At 31.0% G+C, this 19,795-nt stretch overlaps 1 protein-coding gene across 2 annotated transcripts; it reads right to left on the bottom strand.

Moving 5' to 3' along the window:
* Positions 1-885: 885 nt before the first annotated feature.
* Positions 886-17,107, bottom strand: LOC134710154 (U11/U12 small nuclear ribonucleoprotein 48 kDa protein-like). Of its 2 annotated transcripts, none has more exons than XM_063570370.1 (9): positions 17,026-17,107; positions 15,112-15,247; positions 10,073-10,189; positions 8,994-9,045; positions 6,893-6,946; positions 4,402-4,590; positions 3,940-4,058; positions 3,282-3,358; positions 886-1,982 (listed from the first exon to the last, which is right to left on the bottom strand). In XM_063570370.1, the coding sequence occupies exons 2-9, from the start codon at positions 15,241-15,243 to the stop codon at positions 1,769-1,771; spliced, it is 954 nt and encodes a 317-aa protein (XP_063426440.1). In that variant the 5' UTR covers positions 15,244-15,247; positions 17,026-17,107; the 3' UTR covers positions 886-1,768. The 2 variants fall into 2 exon arrangements, with proteins under 2 accessions (XP_063426440.1, XP_063426439.1); XM_063570369.1 differs by having other exon boundaries at positions 890-1,988.
* Positions 17,108-19,795: the final 2,688 nt, after the last annotated feature.

Below are 19,795 nucleotides of genomic sequence, written 5' to 3' on the forward strand. Positions count from 1 at the left end.
ATCTCCAGACAGGTTAAATATATATTTGGTTTGTTGTATGATGTACATTTCTGTTGGACCATTCATCCAACCTTGACCTCTTTGTAGTGTTCAATGATCAAAGTTGAATTCCTGTGAGTAGGACACTCATTGTTGAAATCAGTTTTAGACACATATTCTTGGCCTTTCTAATTTCTCATAGATGCAGACCTTTTCAATATATTTTTCCAAAAAATTTGTAATAATTCACAAATTTCTAGTACTTCAACATTTCTCCAATCTAAGGTAGCTGAGCATACCAAAATTTGTTCGTTGATTCTTACTTAGATGATCCTATATTATAAATGAAGTTAGTTTGCAGTGTAATGATTTTAGCTCTCCTTCTGTACAAATACAGAATAGAAAACTAAGTTCAATGCATTTCAGTCAAAAACTTAAGTTTACATTATTTGTGTGTTAAGGGGCATCGTCACTTCCATTTCAATGTTGAGCAGGGGTTGGAAAAACATGCTATATTGCAGGAAATAATCTTATAATTGACAATCAGCACTGCTGTCATCAGAGGATTATGATTAAGTACCTACATTATTTCTAGTTTATTTGGCACAATGACATCACTAAGATGTCGATGAAATTTAATAGTGTAGGGATACAGGTGCCCTATCTGATAAATGACGTCATAAAGGGAGTATAATTCATAAAAAAAATTCTGGTGAAGGACATATCTTGAAAGTTGTTTATTGACATATATAACTTTCCCAATGTCACAAAGCTGTCTAAAATCTTCACAATCATCTTATCATTCCATGTTTGTTTAACTATTTGTTTTTTCCTTCTTTCTCAAATTACAACAGCCTTTTAATGGAATAATCATACACAAGAAATTTGCTTTGAAATTTTATTCATTGTGTACATTTACTAGCAAAACAGACAAACGAACATAGAAACGATTCTTATAAAAAATGTAATTGAGTACAATGATGTAAAACAAATGACATGTGTTAAATGACAATGTGAAAATTACAAAAACAAAAAAGTACTTCCAGAACCAATAACAAAGTTTTATAGCAAAGATATTATTAACAGACATTTCATCATACATATGAATCTGTACACACATAGATATATGTATAAAGCACTTATCAAAACAAAAATTTGTATTATTTCCATTCTTCGGCAGTTTTACTGGTTCCCTGTGATAAGATAGCCAGAGTAGGATGCAGTAGTTCGTCTGTTAAATTTACATATTTCAGATTAAAAAATATCCTTATTTTATTTAAAGGTCTCTTTATTGTCATACCACCATCAAGACTAAGTTATTAATTTGGATTTTTTTTATATTGAAGTATTTAATGATAATGTATTTCATACTACTGCCCTTCAATTGCTAGAAACTAGAAATATTTTCAAGGAAGGGGAATAACTCTTATCAATTTATAATTGAAGATTCCAATTCTGGTGCTGGGTCAAAAACCTTTGCCATAAGATTGCCACTGATAGGTCATCCCTTGGCAAATTACACAAATTACTTGATGCTGCTTTCACAAATTTGTTTTAACTTGCATAAATGTTGTATGAGAAAGAAATAAGGGTCACTTATGATATTGAAAATTTATTAAAAAAAACATTCAAATTTAATTCAATCTATAACCATGTCAAATCATGTTTTCTTGCAGTTTCTATAAAGCAAACATCATTTTAAAGTTACCCTTCTAACAAAAAACAGACTGATGACAATGACATTTATGTTCAAGTATTAAAAGTGAGCTATATGAGATACAATAAATGACTATTGCCTTGACCTTGACCTGTATCTTGATCTACTCTCAGACCTTGACCTACTCCTTGACCTGGAAGCAGATTTATTTGAATGTTTATGTTTGTGTTTCTTGTGTTTCTTCTTCTTTTTCACTTTACTTCTTCCTCTATGGTCCTTATCTTTGATATCTTCTTTTTCGTCATCATCTAGTTCATCTGATTCATCATGTTTTTCTCCTAGCCTACTAGAACTGCAAATGGAAGAAACATATTTACCATACCTGCTGGTACTAGATACTTATTGACTATCAGTATAGTTTTTCACTTTTATATACTTTTTAGATAATTTATTATTGTTTAGCAATATATTATTTCCCATAGAAAGTAACCAAAAGTTAGTGTGCAATAAATTCCATTATCGCTATTTTGTGCATTTTTCCTTTGATCCTTTTTTGTGATAATTTTCATATCATGCTTCTAGCTTGAGATGGAAAAATTATCGCTAGAAAATAAGGAGGCCACGTGACTTTGCTAAAGAAATTGACATTGAAATTGACAACGCGCGTCGTCATAGGTAAAATAGCGATAAACAGATTATCATTGATCATCTCAACTTGATTGCTTTTCTCACTTTTGCTGTACCAGCTCAAGCGAGAAAATCAATCTCATTAAGATAATCAACGATAATCTATAATTATTGCACTAGTGCAATAAATCTTCAAAATTCATAACGTCACCAACGACAAAACCTCAGTTTAAAACAATTTTTACTTTCAAATATTATATTGCTATACAATAAATTAAAAGGGTTATTGCTGGAATATTGGGGAATACTGTCCCTCATAGAACAAATATTGCACTTTCAAGCTAGTGCAATATAAAATTCTACTTAAGACAATATTCCCCAATATTCAAGCAATAACCCTATATTATTGCACTGATCTTTGCATTAATAAGAATATTGACTTTCCTAGAATACCATGCTTTGCAATGACTGAACCACAAAAAAAAAAGATCATCTGGGTAAAAATCCGAATAAGAAACATTGTTCTCCACTGAAAATTGAAATTTCTGAATTACTTGCTTATATTGTAGCAAAGTTTTTATGATTGACACATATAAAATTCAAATTGTCTGGTATATAATTATGATAAAGACAGAGATAAAGGAACAAATTTAGCCTATGTTTTTTAAAATGTAACCTGTGAAGAAAACAGTATGAGATTACTGTTTAAAGATTGTAAGAATCAAATATCTGGAAAATTTCTATGGTGCAACTCAACATTTTATTTAGATTGAGAAAGGGTATTTGTTCAATTACCTCAATTGAACAAATAAAACTTGTTTATCTTCACAACAGAGTGTGAAAATGTACCAAATCAGACTATATGGAGCGTGTCGTGTTTTTTTATTAGTGCATCTTTCTTCAGAGGAGTTGTGTGCTGGTGGTTGATATGGTCTGTTGTGCAGTCCAAAATATTTTTATATTCCTTCTTTTAAAAGGTATAAAAATTAAGTTCCAAACAAAACATCAAATTGTTTACCTTGGTTTTGCTTCAGCTTCTTCTTGTCTCAACATGGCCACATATTCTGTCTGATTTTCTATCACTTCCCTGATAATCTAAATAAACAAATCAAATTAAAATATGGTGGTTAAAATTTTTGGGATGATTTACATAATTTAGAATCCTTTACATCGATTGTTTAGAAAAAGGAGGGAAAACATATTGGAATGTACAACACATTTTGTGTGAACTGAGAAGATAAACTTTCAAAACCAAGTTCTAACAATTAAATAATGATTCAGAACAAAACACATTTTTCTCTTATTTAATTTATGTGAACACCAAAGCAACCTTCATAAATTAGCAATTTCTTTGGTCAGATAACCTATAGTATTTTGTGCAGTTGTATTATTGTTATACTGAATATTTCTAAATGATACATGATTCATTTTAATATAAAATGTATTCTTTGACCAACAGAACTTTTTGGCAAAACTTTTAGGAATTTTGGTCCTCAATGCTCTTCAAATTTGTACTTTATTTGGCCTTTTTAACTTTTTTGGATTCGAGCGTCACTGATGAGTCTTTTGTAGACGAAACGCGTGTCTAGCGTAGATACAAAATTTAGTCCTGATATCTATGAGTTTATTTACTCGTGTGTAGGTTTATAAAACATTATTTACATATTTTGACATACCTCAGTGTAAGATTTCCTTGTTATATGTACATTCTTTGCCCTGTAAGACTGTCTCCTACGTTTATAATCTCTTTGTTGTGCCAAGTATTCCATATAGCTTTTAGGCTTGTTTCTATCCACTGAAAACAAAGTTTTTACCATGAAAAATAAAGTATATAATCTAAGACTATGATTTAAACCTTTAAACCTTGAATAATTTGTTTTTCTCATATTCAAAAGAAACTGTATGAAAGTGACATATTATCATCAGTTGTGACCAAATTTAACAAGAAGACAAACAATCTATCTTCAACATAATTGAAATAGATCTTTTTAAATATTAATTTTAAATAGTTGCTAACACTAGCATTCATCAAGAACTCTTTAAAAATATTTGCTTTTTCAACATATCCCCAGTTTGAAGGGGTTATGTATCCACAGATGGAAGAAAAATTTCTACATTCCAATAAATTTAATACTCACATGCATCTTTTTGCTTGATCATGTCTTGTAAATCCGTGGATAAGAACTGATCTGATTCATGGCTGTTCAGTCTCCTCTCATTCTTAGCTTTCTCCACTACATAGTTGTGAATAGCTGCTCTCTCAGCTGGCGTCAATTGAACTGTCACCTCATTTGGGGTCAAAGGTACTTTATCTTGTGCAAAAAATACTGATAAAAAATAAACGGAAGATTAATCTTTAAAAAATTACATCTTAGATTAATATTTCCTTATTTTCCGTTCAATTATACCTTTCAGCTTATAATAAAATTGACATGGCTTTCAAGTCATATAATTGTAATTGTGCTTATTTATGTGTTTGTACACAGATTTGCTATTTTTAATATTGTGGATTCATTTATTTTCGTGGGTATTAATTTTTTCGTGGATTGCTGAAAACTTGCATATTCGTTGATATATATATGATTTCAAAGCCTATTGAATTTATGTAATTCCATGAATTCATGGTTCACCTGTTCCCACAAATCCCACAAAAATTGGTATCAACAAATTATAATGAATCCTCAGTAGTACATGTATATGTACAATTTTTGCATATTTTTAAACTTGTAAAGCATTTTCATTTTCAATAAGATTTGCTGCTTTGTTTATGTAGAATCTAATTCTTACTAAATCACTTTTCTTGCTCAATGTTCCTTATGAGTCTCAAAGTATATGACACTGTGCCACAATTGTGATGATATAAAGCGTTGCTGATACAAAAAACTATGGAGTTATTAAATGTTTGCAAAGACCAGAATTTCAAGATAATTTCATTCTGTGAAAACTAAACTTTCTACTTTAAGACCCTGTATCATTAAGTTTTTTTTTAATGTGCTAGATTGTTGAAAAAAATATTCTAAAATGGTACTTAAAAACAAGAGGCTCTCAAGAGCCTGAATCGCTCACCTTAACTTTTGGTTAAATCTCTCATCAATGATTATTTTGGCTTTTCAATTTATTTAAATGTTCATTGAATCTTCCTATTTTCTTCAAAAGCAAAAAAAAAAAATCATTTTCTCCTATGTTCTATTTTAGCCATAGGAGCTTGACATACGAGGAAATAAAATATAAAATTTATACTAGATACTCTGAAACTCATTTAGCCTAAGTTTGGCTGAAATTGATACAGCAGTTTCAAAGGAGAAGATTTTTTAAAGTAAGTCAACATGATGAACAAATTGTGAAAAAAGTCTTTAAAGGGCAATAACTCCTTAAGGGGTCAATTGACAATTTTGGTCAAATTGTCTTACTTGTAGATCTTACTTTGCTTAACATTTTTGCTATTAATAGTTTATCTGTATCTATAATAATATTCAAAATAATAACCAAAAACTGCAAAATTTCTTTAAAATCATCAATTCAGGGGCATTATACCTGAAAAACCAGTCACCCAATTCAGCTGAAAATTTCAAGACAGGTTGACCTTGACCAAATAAATACTTTAACTTCTTGTCTTATTTGCTCTAAATGCTGGAGTTTTTGAGATATAAGCCAAAAACTGCATTTTACCCCCATGTTCTATTTTTAGCCATGGCGGCCATGTTTTTTCACAAAATGGAAAATAAACACATTCTTTATTCTAGATACCCTAAGGATCATTCAGCTAAAGTTTGGTTGTAATTGGTTCAGTAGTTTCAGAGGAGAAGATCTTTGAAATAGTTTACGACGACGGACGCCAAGTGATGGCAAAAGCTCTCATTTCCTTTTAGGAAAGGTGAGCTAAAAATACACCAAATTTTATCATATATATGTGAAAATGTTTTAGCATCTAAATAAATATTTACAAATAAGTTTACAATATAGGCAGAGGAATTCAAAAACATTTGATTATTTCAATTGCATACCTGAATAAGATTGCACATATTAACCTACACAATCTACAAGCACTAAATTAAGTGTTGTTCCTTCAAAAGGTAAATTGAAATATCCTTTAATTAGGTCATCATTTCTTTCATTCAAGAACTTTTTTGTTTATGTTTGTTTTTATCACTGATGTTGTTTTTGGGTCAAGATTGCATGAAATGTAATCAAAACCCTATGGCACTGACTTAAAACCAAAATCTTCCAAGACTTATCACTACCTTTTTGAAACACAAAATATAGTGCATTGATCATAACATCCTATCCATGAACATTTACAGAAATATATCAATGTAATATATACTCAGATATCCAAGTCACAAAATGATGTAACACTTGTCTAGGAAATTACATAACTTTTGCAAGGTGCAGTAATCTTATATCTGATCTAATTATATAACTGATGTCATTGTTAAAGTCATCTTTTGAAATTGGATTTATCTTCCTTTGCTCAGAACTGTAGATGAATAACTACAACCAATGCTTTGTACAAAGCAATATTTAATCTTACTTCCCACAGATAAATTGAAGCAATCTTTACCCTTCACAGTGCTTACAAGCACTTTGATTAAAATGTTTTGAAGATCAGCTGATATTGTTTATACATACTTGAATGATTCTGTACATGGTGGTCTCTTAATACTCTGTTCATGGTTTCTCTGTCTGAAATAATGTATAAGAAGAACTGATAATGAATGAACATTTTTATGGTGGTTGAGGAACTTATTGATGAGAGGGGGTAAGAGGGGTCCTGATCCTGAAATCCAAGGCTAAAAAACACCTGATCTCGAAATCCCAGGCTTAAAAACACAAAATCCTGAGGTCCCAGAATTCGAAAAAAATTAATTCCCAGATCCTGAAAGGGTCAATCCTGAAATCCCAAGCTTAAAAACACCCTCCTATCCCCCCTCATGGATTGGATGACTTTATTGTTTACATTTGTACCCCAAAATAAACATGAACTCACCCCCTTATTTTTTGGAACGATCAATGCATTTGAATGGGGACATATAGTTGGAACCTCCCCCTTATTCTGGGTTGGGAACCTGAATCTAAATTATAAATTAATCAATGAAGCTGAAATTTGGCCCACTAAGATAACAAGTTATATTCTAGGGGAGATAATCAAAACTATTTATACATGTTTCTCGTTTTCTCATTTTATATATAGATTAGACCGTTGGTTTTCCCATTTGAATGGTTTTTCAATAGTAATTTTGGGGCCCTTTATAGCTTCTTGTTTGGTGTGAGCCAAGGCTCTGTGTTGAAGGCCGTACATTGACCTATAATGGTTTACTTTTATAAATTGTTATTTGGACGGAGATTTGTCTCATTGGCACTCACACCACATCTTACTATACTGTAAATTCAGAAATTATTGCGTGCATTTATTAACAATTTTGTCATTTTAGACTTAAATGCAATTTTAATTTTTACGATTTTCAGAAAAATCCTGTTTAATTCATATAAAGTATTTCACCATGTGAGTTTGAATTATTGCGTTTACAACTCAGTCACATTTTTCGCAATAATAAAAACCTCGCATTAATTTCTGAATTTACAGTATCTAGAAATTATATTTTTACACTATTTGTGTCATATTCCACTTTTGATAGGTTATTGTGTTATACTGAAGGATAATTTTCCTCAATTCAAATGAAGAAAGGGTAGAAATTGTGTTCATAAATATATAAAACTACAATGTACCATGGTAATTTTCATTTGAATTATATACAACTGACCCTCTTAATGATTTTTTTTATATATGAGAGTTTGGATGAGGTTATATGATTTAAGAAAAATGCCCTAAAAAAATGAAGATAAGAGAATAACGGGCAAAAAAAAATAAAGATTACAGAAATGTGTTGTCTATTTTTTTGAAGATTAGAAAAAAGGGGTTAATTTTTTGAAGATTAGAGAAAAAAGGAGTGATAATTAAATGTTTACAGAATAACAGACCCCCCATCTAACCCTCATATATTCTACTGCCTTTTATGCATTAGAAAAAATGTATAACTTACATAAATATGAAAATCTTCAATTGGTGGAAATTTTGAACTTAATTAAGCCTGGTTGTTATATTTTCATTTAACCGTGTTAGAATACTGTTCAATTCAATAGTTGGATAAAAAAATAGGTTTGCAATTTATTTGTGAATCTCTGATTTTAAAATTATTGTTGAACCTGGTTTTGAGGCATACCAAACCTTCCTTTTTTCTGGCCAATGTGAAATATAACATCAACGACAACACAACACCACAGGACAACAATATAAATAAATTGGAGAACACACTTTACAAAGAAACACACGAACAACAGCCAACAAAAGGCAAGAAGTTCAAAATTTTAATACGCCAGAAGAACAGTCAAAGACCACCAATGAGAAGAACTTTTTTGAGGGCCTCAGGGAAGATTAGTTTATTATAACTAACTGAGTTTACCCTCTTTAAATAAAGAATTTATTATTATTATTATTATGTTAAGCAAGCCTAATACCAGGTTAAATCCAATGTTTTGATGTGTTTTGAGCTAAATGACTTAAAACTTGTGAATTTTTAAAATCTAGAAAACTATGTAGACATGCATATTATACACACAATCATTTCTTAATATCATAGAACAAGTTGTAAATAAAGGGACAGCAGTGTTCTTTGTTATCTATAATATAATATTGAACTGTCAATGCTATATTTATGCTGTTTTTACTTACCAATGTGTACACTGCTACTTGTTGGGTCTTGTGTATATCCAATTACATCAGCCTTAAAAAAACCAATTGTACATTTGAATAATTGGCTTACATAAATTACTTTTTATTCCAATTTCTAATAGAAGACTTTCACAGATACGCATTTTTCTATTCATATTCAATGCTTACATAAAGTTCTTTAATTCTGATTTTCAATAGAAACTTTCACAGATATGCATTTTCCTATTTATATTCAATGTCACAATGTTAATAATATGACGTTTTTGTAAGCAATATAGTTCAATAACATCAATTACTCCAAACAATCTCTCGTCAACTTGTGTAACTCATTAATTAAAAGGAACTTTAACTGTTTTTTCAAAAAATCTGACCTTGACTTACATTTGTAGACAATGCCATTCAACATTTTTGTGCATAAATGCATCAATAAATTTTCAAACTTTGTAATTCATGATTTTCTATATCAACATGTTAATTACCACAAATATCAACAAGGGGACATCATACAAGACTAAAAAATCTTACATGCCTTACCAAAAATGCAAAAATCTATCAATCTGTCAGAAAATGTCATAATCAGAGATCGTAGCTAGTTCAGCATAAGTGTAATAGTAAAAAAAGAAAAAAAATCATTAAGTATAGTGAAAACCACAAATATGCCTATACATGCATACATTTGTAACTCTTGTTTAATGACAGGCATTCAATGTTTTTTTAAACCAATTTCAAGTGTAAACAAATTCCTGTCTAACATGAACAGTAATATTTAAGGTGGTACCTAACACTTTAACTAAAATTAATTTGGCTCGTTTAATTTTCTTAAAATTTTGACAAAGTATTTATTTTTACCCTTTGACAAAAATATAAAAATTTCAAAAAATTTGAATCAACCATTCAATCAGAAAAATTACACTGGTTATATAGCAGTTTGACAAACACTTATTTTGGTCATTTAGAAGCTTATTATTCCCTTTACAACACAATATAATTTAAACGTTAAGCAGATTTTACAGAGTTATCTCCCTGTAGAGTCAGTTAGGTACCACCTTAAGCAATTTTTATTTTATCACTAAAATTACCAAGTCTTCTTTTCTGTATCCAACAAACAATAGTTCACATTTTTCTTCATGTTTTGTCAGATCTTTCCTGGGCATTCTGTGACTGCTGTCAAATGAGCAGGAAACAATATCATCTTGCTACAACAAATAAAATAACAAACATAAAATTTTAATTCATGAATATTCTTTGGATACCAGTTTTCGTTGATAATGGGGGATACAGGTGAACTACGAATTCTATTGTTCAACAAATTGCAAATTTTCTATAGGCTTGTATGCATGCAGACTTCAGCAAAATCATGAAATCAAATATAAACGAAAACACAGGCATTTCTCAATACATGTACAAGAAAATTGGTACTCATGAACAATAAATGAAAACATAGTAATGTAAATCATTTTCTGTATAGAAAAAAAATATTATCATACCTGTCAACCTGTGACGATGAAAATGCAGGTCATGACCTGCATTGAAGAATCAAATCTCAGGTCATAACGCGTATGAACTTTTTCGAGCTGAATTTCAGTATTTATGGTACATTTTCTTATTATGTATATGGAAGATACCAAAACATCAATGCATGTTCACTTGGTTAAGTCATTTTATTCTTATTAATTATTATTTCATTGCACTTTTAAAGATTTTAATAAATTTGTGTAATACAGTCTTATGTTCTTTACTACTTTTTGTGATGATTAGATATTAGAATTTTTTTTCATATGTAATTTAAAATGTCTAAGACATTTGGCTCTGTAGTCTTCCTAAACATAGAAACTCTCCACAAACAAATGGAAGTTTTTAACGACCTTGACTGGCTATACAGCCCTTGCACGGTCGGCCAAAAAAACTCTCCACAAAGTAGAAAACAAAACTAAGATAAAATATAGTAATACAGTTACAGTGACTTGACTGTTAGTGTTGCTATCCACCAATTGCAACTCATTCAAAATTTTGATCAAATTGCAATTTGTTTTATTTATGAATATAGAATACTTTTAGAAAGAAAAACTATATGAAAGCTTAGTTTGGACATTTTTATAGCTATTCAAAATAAACAATTTCACCTTAAGCATGGTAATGACTATAATATACCTATACAAACTGATAGACTAAAATTTTCACAACATCAATAAAGTGGAGTTAAAGTCTTATAGGATTGTAAGTATGTTTTATTTCATCACCTTGCACTTTCACATTTTGACTGAACAATTTGTTAAATATTCTGACCAGTTGAACAATTTGGTTTAATAAAACAAATTGCAAATGGGTTAAAATTTTGAATGAGTTGAAATTGGTGGAGACCAACACTAACAGTCAAGTCACTGTAAAGGCAGTATAAATGTAAAAAATAATTTTCAATTTTTTTAAAAAAATTGTATAAAGGTATTAAAATAATGAAAAGTTATTTTTCAAAATGTATTTGAATTCTATATTTTTATCATTTTATCTTTTTCACCCATAAAACGTAAATATAAGGAATAATTTTGAATGGTGACAAATTAGGGGAAGTAACTCTAACTCTATTTGAAATATGTTTGTAAACAAATAGAGCAATTTATTTACGACCTAAAGCTAAGGTAATTGGTGTTAATTAACAGTGTGTTTGACACCAAAGCTGTCAAGTAAAGCCATGCACTTAATGGGTCACTTAATTTGACAGTTTACATAGCTAGATGAACTTCCTGTTCATGGAAGAATTACGAATTTGACGGTATTTCAAAAGAATTCAATCTCAAGACTAAGAAATACGGGTGAAATCGGGTCATTTTCGGAATTCCCGGGTGATTTCAATGACCCGGCAGGTGTCCCGGGTGATCTCTCAGAATTGTGAAAATCTCGGGTCACACCCGCAGAAAACGGGTTAGTTGACAGGTATGTATTATTCAACATTTATTCATAAAATATATCATTAATTAGATATAGGAAGATTAGGTGTGAGTGCCAATGAGACACCTCTCCATCCAAATAACAATTTATAAAAGTAAACCATTATAGGCCAACATATGGCCTTCAACACGGAGCCTTGGCTCACACCAAACAAAAAGCTGTAAAGGGCCCCAAAATTACTAGTGTAAAACCATTCAAACAGGAAAACCAACAGTTTAATCTATATGAATAACGAGAAACAAAAAACACGTATATATTACATAAACAAACGACAACTACTGTACATCAGATTCCTAACTTAGGACAGATGCAAACATTTGCAACGGGATTACGCGTTTTAATGGTACTAAACTTTCTCCCTTTTTCTGAAACAATAGCATAACATCACTAGATAGAAATCCACACAATAAAATATCAATTGGAAGGCTTAACTCAATCAAAAAACGTAAATTAGCACACTATAAACAAATAAATTTGATCTGCGATACTTGAATGCAAATGCACAGTTAATAAAATATTAGAGACAAACAATCGGGGCCAAAAAGCAAACAAACAAGTCCAAACAAAGCGATGACAAGACACTACCATGAAATACTTAACCCTTTGAAAATATTCACTTTTGAAAACTAGAGGCTCTCAAGAGCCTGTGACACTCAACTGATTCTATACTTGGGATTTTTAAAATAATATTAAACAAGTGGAACTGCGAGCTACTGCTCACTGATGATACCCCCGCCGCAAGTGGATAATATTAATAGTGTAAAAATATGCAAGTGTTCGGTAAACAGGAAGTTGTCGAGTGATGAATCTGAAAAAGCATCACACAGTAAAGCTGACTAAGATAAACCCTGAAACCAAATTTCAGAAATCCTTGTGTTGCAGTTCCTGAGAAAAATGTGACGAAAATTTTCAACTTGGCTATCATGTGTAAAATCATACAAGTGTTCTGTAAACAGGAAGTTGTCAAGTGATGAATCTGAAAACGCATCACATGGTATAGCTGTCTTAGATAAACCCTGAAACCAAATTTCAGAAATCCTTGTATTGTAGTTCCTGAGAAAAATGTGACGAAATTTTCAACTTGGCTATCATGTGTAAAATCATACAAGTGTTCGGTAAACAGGAAGTTGTCAAGTGATGAATCTGAAAACACATCACACAGTATAGCTGACTTAGATAAACCTTGAAACCAATCAATCTGAAAATGCATCACACGTTATAGCTGACTAAGATAAACCCTGAAACCAAATTTCAGAAATCCTTGTATTGAAGTTCCATAGAAAAATGTGACGAAAATTTTCAACTTGGCTATCATGTGTAAAATCATACAAGTGTTCTGTAAACAGGAAGTTGTCAAGTGATGAATCTGAAAACGCATCACATGGTATAGCTGACTTAGATAAACCCTGAAACCAAATTCCAGAAATCCTTGTATTGTAGTTCCTGAGAAAAATGTGACGAAATTTTCAACTTGGCTATCATGTGTAAAATCATACAAGTGTTCGGTAAACAGGAAGTTGTCAAGTGATGAATCTGAAAACACATCACACAGTATAGCTGACTTAGATAAACCTTGAAACCAATCAATCTGAAAATGCATCACACGTTATAGCTGACTAAGATAAACCCTGAAACCAAATTTCAGAAATCCTTGTATTGAAGTTCCATAGAAAAATGTGACGAAAATTTTCAACTTGCCTATCATGTGTAAAATCATACAAGTGTTCAGTTAACAGGAAGTTGTCAAGTGATCAATCTGAAAACGCATCACACGGTATAGCTGATTTAGATAAACCCTGAAACCAAATTTCAGAAATCCTTGTATTGTAGTTCCTGAGAAAAATGTGACGAAAATTTTCAACTTGGCTATCATGTGTAAAATCATACAAGTGTTCGGTAAACAGGAAGTTGTCAAGTGATGAATCTGAAAACACATCACACAGTATAGCTGACTTAGATAAACCTTGAAACCAATCAATCTGAAAATGCATCACACGTTATAGCTGACTAAGATAAACCCTGAAACCAAATTTCAGAAATCCTTGTATTGAAGTTCCATAGAAAAATGTGACGAAAATTTTCAACTTGCCTATCATGTGTAAAATCATACAAGTGTTCAGTTAACAGGAAGTTGTCAAGTGATCAATCTGAAAACGCATCACACGGTATAGCTGATTTAGATAAACCCTGAAACCAAATTTCAGAAATCCTTGTATTGTAGTTCCTGAGAAAAATGTGACGAAAATTTTCAACTTGGCTATCATGTGTAAAATCATACAAGTGTTCGGTAAACAGGAAGTTGTCAAGTGATCAATCTAAAAACGTATCACACGGTATAGCTGACTTAAATAAACCATGAAACCAAAATTAGTAGATATTCCAAATAATCAAAGCTGGTATATAGACAAGATCTATATTAATTTAAATAACAAAAAAACATTATAAACAGTATTTCGAAATTAACAAGAAAATACGATTTGAGAATACTCACAGTTTCTGACAGCTAGTTAAAAGCCAAAAACAATTAATAATAAAAAGCATGCATCAGAGACTAAAATCAACTAAAACACATCCCAGGTATTTAGTATTTTAACGTCATGAACAGTCAGAGAAGACATGACTTCTTTTTTTTAATGTTTTATATGAAATTTAAAGCTTCTTTTAAAGAGTACTGGACATTTACAAAATCTCCAGGCTTACAATTCCCCCCATACTTACAATTTTGACCTCACAGTTTTACTATAGTAAACACATTAATAGATCTTTCATCAAAATGGGAAAATGTTCTAAATAAAAGTGAACGATTCTAAGGAATAATAAAACAGAAACTCCTGTTTTACACAGTAAAAATATCTCAAATCATGTTATCAGTAGGCTGACAATGATTGGCCCACACCACTTATTGGGGTAGTATCATACAAGTTATACAAGTTTTAGGCATTCATAAAAAGTTGAATAAGTTGATCAAAACTGTACTGTCTGTCCTCTAAGATTGATTGTTAGATTTTAAATGACAAAATCAACCATCTGTAGTGTATTAAGCACTGCAATTGGAAATTCTATGAATAATAAGGTATGGGGGCATCTCACAGATCATTTAATTTGGCCAACTATCAAAAATCACCTATACCTAATCATTTATAGAATTTTTGATTCCTGTGGAGTATGATACCTTTATAAAGTGCTCTGGTGTCCATCCTACATACTCCAGGATATGTGTAACTTCATTCTGGCATTCTTTGAGATAACTTTGTAATTCTCTTACAGTACTGTCCCTATCTTCCAACAAGTTATATTCCATCATCTTTCTGAATTAGAATGTTTTATATCATTAAAAAAAACATCAATAAAATGAAATTAAGCAGTGTTCTATTTATATTTTTAATACTCAGAGCAGGTTAATTAAATCTTTACAAGTTGACAGTGTGTACTGGCTGGTCATTATCACGTATGATACATCTTTGACACACCTAAAAAATAATAAGATCAAATTTGAAGGTGGGATCTAGAATATTATAATCTATGAACATATTATGATTTTTGGATGTAGTTATCAAGTTTGTTGCATTTAGTTAAATAATATCTTTTTTTAATTCTAATAATCTGATCATTATACCTGGATTTATATACTTGTTTTTATCTGTTATTAATGCAATGTTTCCTCTTTTTTTTTTTTAGGTGATGCTGACATTTTTGTGCTTAATAAAGAATATTACCATAAAAGATTTGAGGTGAGATAACTGAAGTATAAGATGTCTGCATATTGATTTATATTTATGAATGATGTCCTTGTAGGCTGAGGATAAAATTTAGTATATGTTTTGACTAGTTTGTAATATCAAAATCACTGGTGTAATAATTTTTAGTAATATAGAGATTTCTTTCATTAAAACCAATTATGTTGTACATACAAGAGCGATATTGAGTAAAATTATAGGTTTCCTGTCCTGGTCTGGTATAAATTGACAGGCTCTAAGTTATTTAATGCATTGTGTAAATAAAGATACAAATACATGCCTAGCTTATCTAAAAGGCAGGTGCTTTGCAGTACAACTTATCGTCATTATTTCGCCATTACTGGACACCACAAAGGTTCCCTTAAAGTTTGAATTCATAAATATAGATTCTACCACTGCATCAAGTTTGATACGATATTTATCCACTCCAGACAGTTAAATTTTCAAATTTAAAACGAAAGGCTCTTTGGTGGTGGAACCTGTTTCTCTATTGATTTTCGAATAATAAGCAGGCAAAATTTTTCTTTTCGAGTGATCTGCAAAAAGATGTGTTCTTTCTGTGTGATGTCATCAGGCATGGTCGCCTTTTTTCATGCCGTCACAATAGGAAATTCAGAGGAAAGGAAGAAAATTTTACATCATAATCAGATGTTGACAAATGAAGAACTGAGATCAAATGAACCACAAATTGATTAAATTTTGTTATAAAATGGTTGCAGATAGGGATAAATTGATGAAGAATTAGAGAAAATAAAATATCTGACACCACAATAGAAAAGGGATTGTTGTACGACTTCAATGGTTCGAGAGACGCTTCTTTGTTCAACAGACACAGATTTCCAAATAGTGATAAGGTGTAGCCGTAGGAGCCTATACACTTTATCGCTATTAAATGTCCGCCATTCCTGAATATCACATAGGTTCCCGTAAATTTTTTACGTCGTAAAACAAAATATCTGACACAATAATGGAAAAGTGATTGTTGTTGACGTCAAAAGTTCAAGTGGTCGGGTCAGTCGGGATTAGCAATAAGGTGTATTATCTGAATAAAAAGAGGGAGGCATCGCCTTCCAGAACATTTTTTTATTTATTCAAATGATGTAATATTTATTGAAATTAACATCATTTATAGCATAGTTTAGTGTCTTATAAACATAAAAAGCATAGTGTTAGTATAAATTATTCACTCTCAGTCCCAAAAATAATGTATATATGACTTATATGCCCATGGCCATGCACCACAGATAGAAACAAGTGTGTGTCACTGGATCAGCATGCTTAATATTTAATTTTGTATGAAATTATATGACTTTTAGTTTTTACTTGACGTTTACATGGTAAACACTAACACGAATCACGGGAGTTGGATACAAGACATCATTTTAGTATTCCTACATTATCTTCCCATTTCGGGTTTTGGTTAGATCTGCATCTTGTTTACAGGGCGAATAAAAGTATCTCGACCCAAAAAGACCTCGACCCAAAATAAAATAATACTAAAAAAAAACATACGGGTGAGCTTTGCATACATAAGTAGATCTATAATATTTACTGTTTTGTTATGTAAAGACATTATATTTGAGATGAAAATTTTAATTCAAACAATTAATATGATTTCTATTTTATCTAAATTCCCTTTATACCGACTTTCTGGGACAGAAATCTGAAATCAAATATATCTTATTGTCAATATTAAAGAAGCCCATTATAGGCAGAATAATCACAAGTTAAATTTAGTACAAACTGATTACAAAATGATTACAATGATTTGAATACAATAAATCAATATTTACAATGGAGAGAAAAGAAACACAGACTATGATGTATATTTTTAAAACAATGTATGATCATGTGTAAGCTAGAATACTAAGATAAGAATGAGAATCAGGTTACAATAAGAATAAGAACGGGAATAAGAAAAAAAGTCCTGGGAACAGTATAAATATGTTCCTGGTTATTCCTTATTTTTAAGTACGTCTTTAAGTTCGTTCTTGAATTATTTAAATCATTCCCCCCCCCCCCCCCCTTTACAACCTTCAGAACTAAGAACGCGTTTTTTGTACGCGTCAGACGACAAAGCAGCCAACAAAATGGTGGTAGTGTCAAGAGAATGTTACACTGAACATGTAAAGAATCAAGAACCTGCGCTATTTGCATGGAGAATCAAATACATTTGTAGTTAACAATCATGTCACTACCCGACCTATTTCAGCTAATTAAATGTCTCCTCTGGTATTGGATAATTAGACTACACATATACATATACCGAGAAGATGTGGTTTTAAAAGCCAATGAGACAACTCTCAATCCAAGCCACAATTTGTAAAGGTAAATGATTATAGCTCAAAGTATGGTCTTCAACACGGAGCCTTAGGGACGACATCAAAAAATAAATGAAGGATAAAAAAAAAACTTAATTCAAATAGTTTGGGGGTGGGTGGTCAAAAGTTTTGCAAGTTTTGTTAAATTGGCATTGATTTTATATATATCCTCATTGGTCAATCAATTTTTCCCAAATTAAGTTAAGATGGGGGTAGGGGGGTCATTGAAAAAACTATATGAATTAAGTTTGTTATCCTTCATTGAACTTTGATGTCGTCCCTTAGTCAATAATTCTTTTGAATTTTTAGATCACATGTTTAAACAGGTCTGTATTAAAATCGTTGATAATTAGGACTGCTTGACTCTGTACACTAAACTTCCACTCAACCCTATCAAACAGACTTTCTCTCATTTGAATAAAGTGTCCTTTGGATTTATATAGTTGTCACCTCTGCAGCTCTTTTATGCCAGATATACCAACTGGAAGCACGTACGTTTAAATCGACAAAAACTATTAAGCAGAGGCGGATCCAGGGGGTGGTCACCCGGTGCCGGTGACCACCCCTGGGTTTGCAAGAATGGTAAACCATGTACCAAAAAATGGTGCACCTTGAACATTTTGAAAAATAAATTCGATCAAATCAATTTGTCTATCGTAATCACCAGTCATAAAGTTGTCATTACTTACCTTAAGGCTAAATACATGTACCTCCACTTAACAGGTATGTTTATACAATGATCATGTAATCAACAATCGCTAATTACTTGGTCGATTTATTTGATTTTAAGGTGTAAAAATGAAGAGACAGTCTTCAATCTTAGATGTTTTAGCAGGTCATTTATACCTTTTTTTACATTACGTTTATCTAAATTTTTAAAAATTGTAAAATAACTAAAATAACCAATAATATTTTTTTACCGTGATGCCAAAATTCAAAAATAATTTTAAAGTTTTAAAGTCACATAAATATTCTATATTGAATGAATAACCCCGTTCCATCATCTGTTTGTCTAAAAGTTTCGTTCTTTCAAAATTGTTAGTACCTTATACCCTCTTTCCTTCAGGAAACGCAAAAAATCAGCCCCTCTGGTGTACCAACGACTTGTAAGGACCTAGCATTAATACAAATAAAAATAAAAAACCCGACTTACATATAAGTACAAACGACATTGGTTTTGTAAAACAATCAACACATAAATTAACAAACGAAGAGAAATTTAATTTGATAAGAAATCATTTCCAACCTGGAATAAACTACAACTTTCCTATAAAAAAATATGCAGGAAGAACAGACTGTTTCAGCTGAATTGCCTAAATCGCTATGATGGGCTAGTGTACTTACCTTCACAAGAAGGAGCTTACTGTATATACTGTGCTCTGTTTGGGGTTGCTTGTTTGGGAACATTATTATGCAAACCACTAACAGATATGGCACATGCAAGTACTAGACGTTACGATCATTTCGGCCGTGATGAGAAATCATGTAAAAAAAGTAATACTGAAGCTAGAGCAAAAGCTCAACTTTTTCTTGACAACATTGAGCAAAGGACTACTGATATTCAAACATTTATTGATAAGTGCATGCGTTCTGCAAGGTATTACAATTATTTAACAGGGCTTAGATATTCCTATAGGCACAAATTGTGCTTCTTTGTTACCTTTGATTCGAGCTGAATTGTAACTTTGTGAATCGTGGCAAAACTACTAATACTAGTAATTTTTTTTATAGATTGTTCATGAAGAAAAAACACATCATTGTGAATAAAAAGAAATCTATGAGATAGAAATTTTAAATA

This window comes from Mytilus trossulus, chromosome 3 (genome assembly GCF_036588685.1).
Source record: "Mytilus trossulus isolate FHL-02 chromosome 3, PNRI_Mtr1.1.1.hap1, whole genome shotgun sequence".
Taxonomy (NCBI): domain Eukaryota; kingdom Metazoa; phylum Mollusca; class Bivalvia; order Mytilida; family Mytilidae; genus Mytilus; species Mytilus trossulus.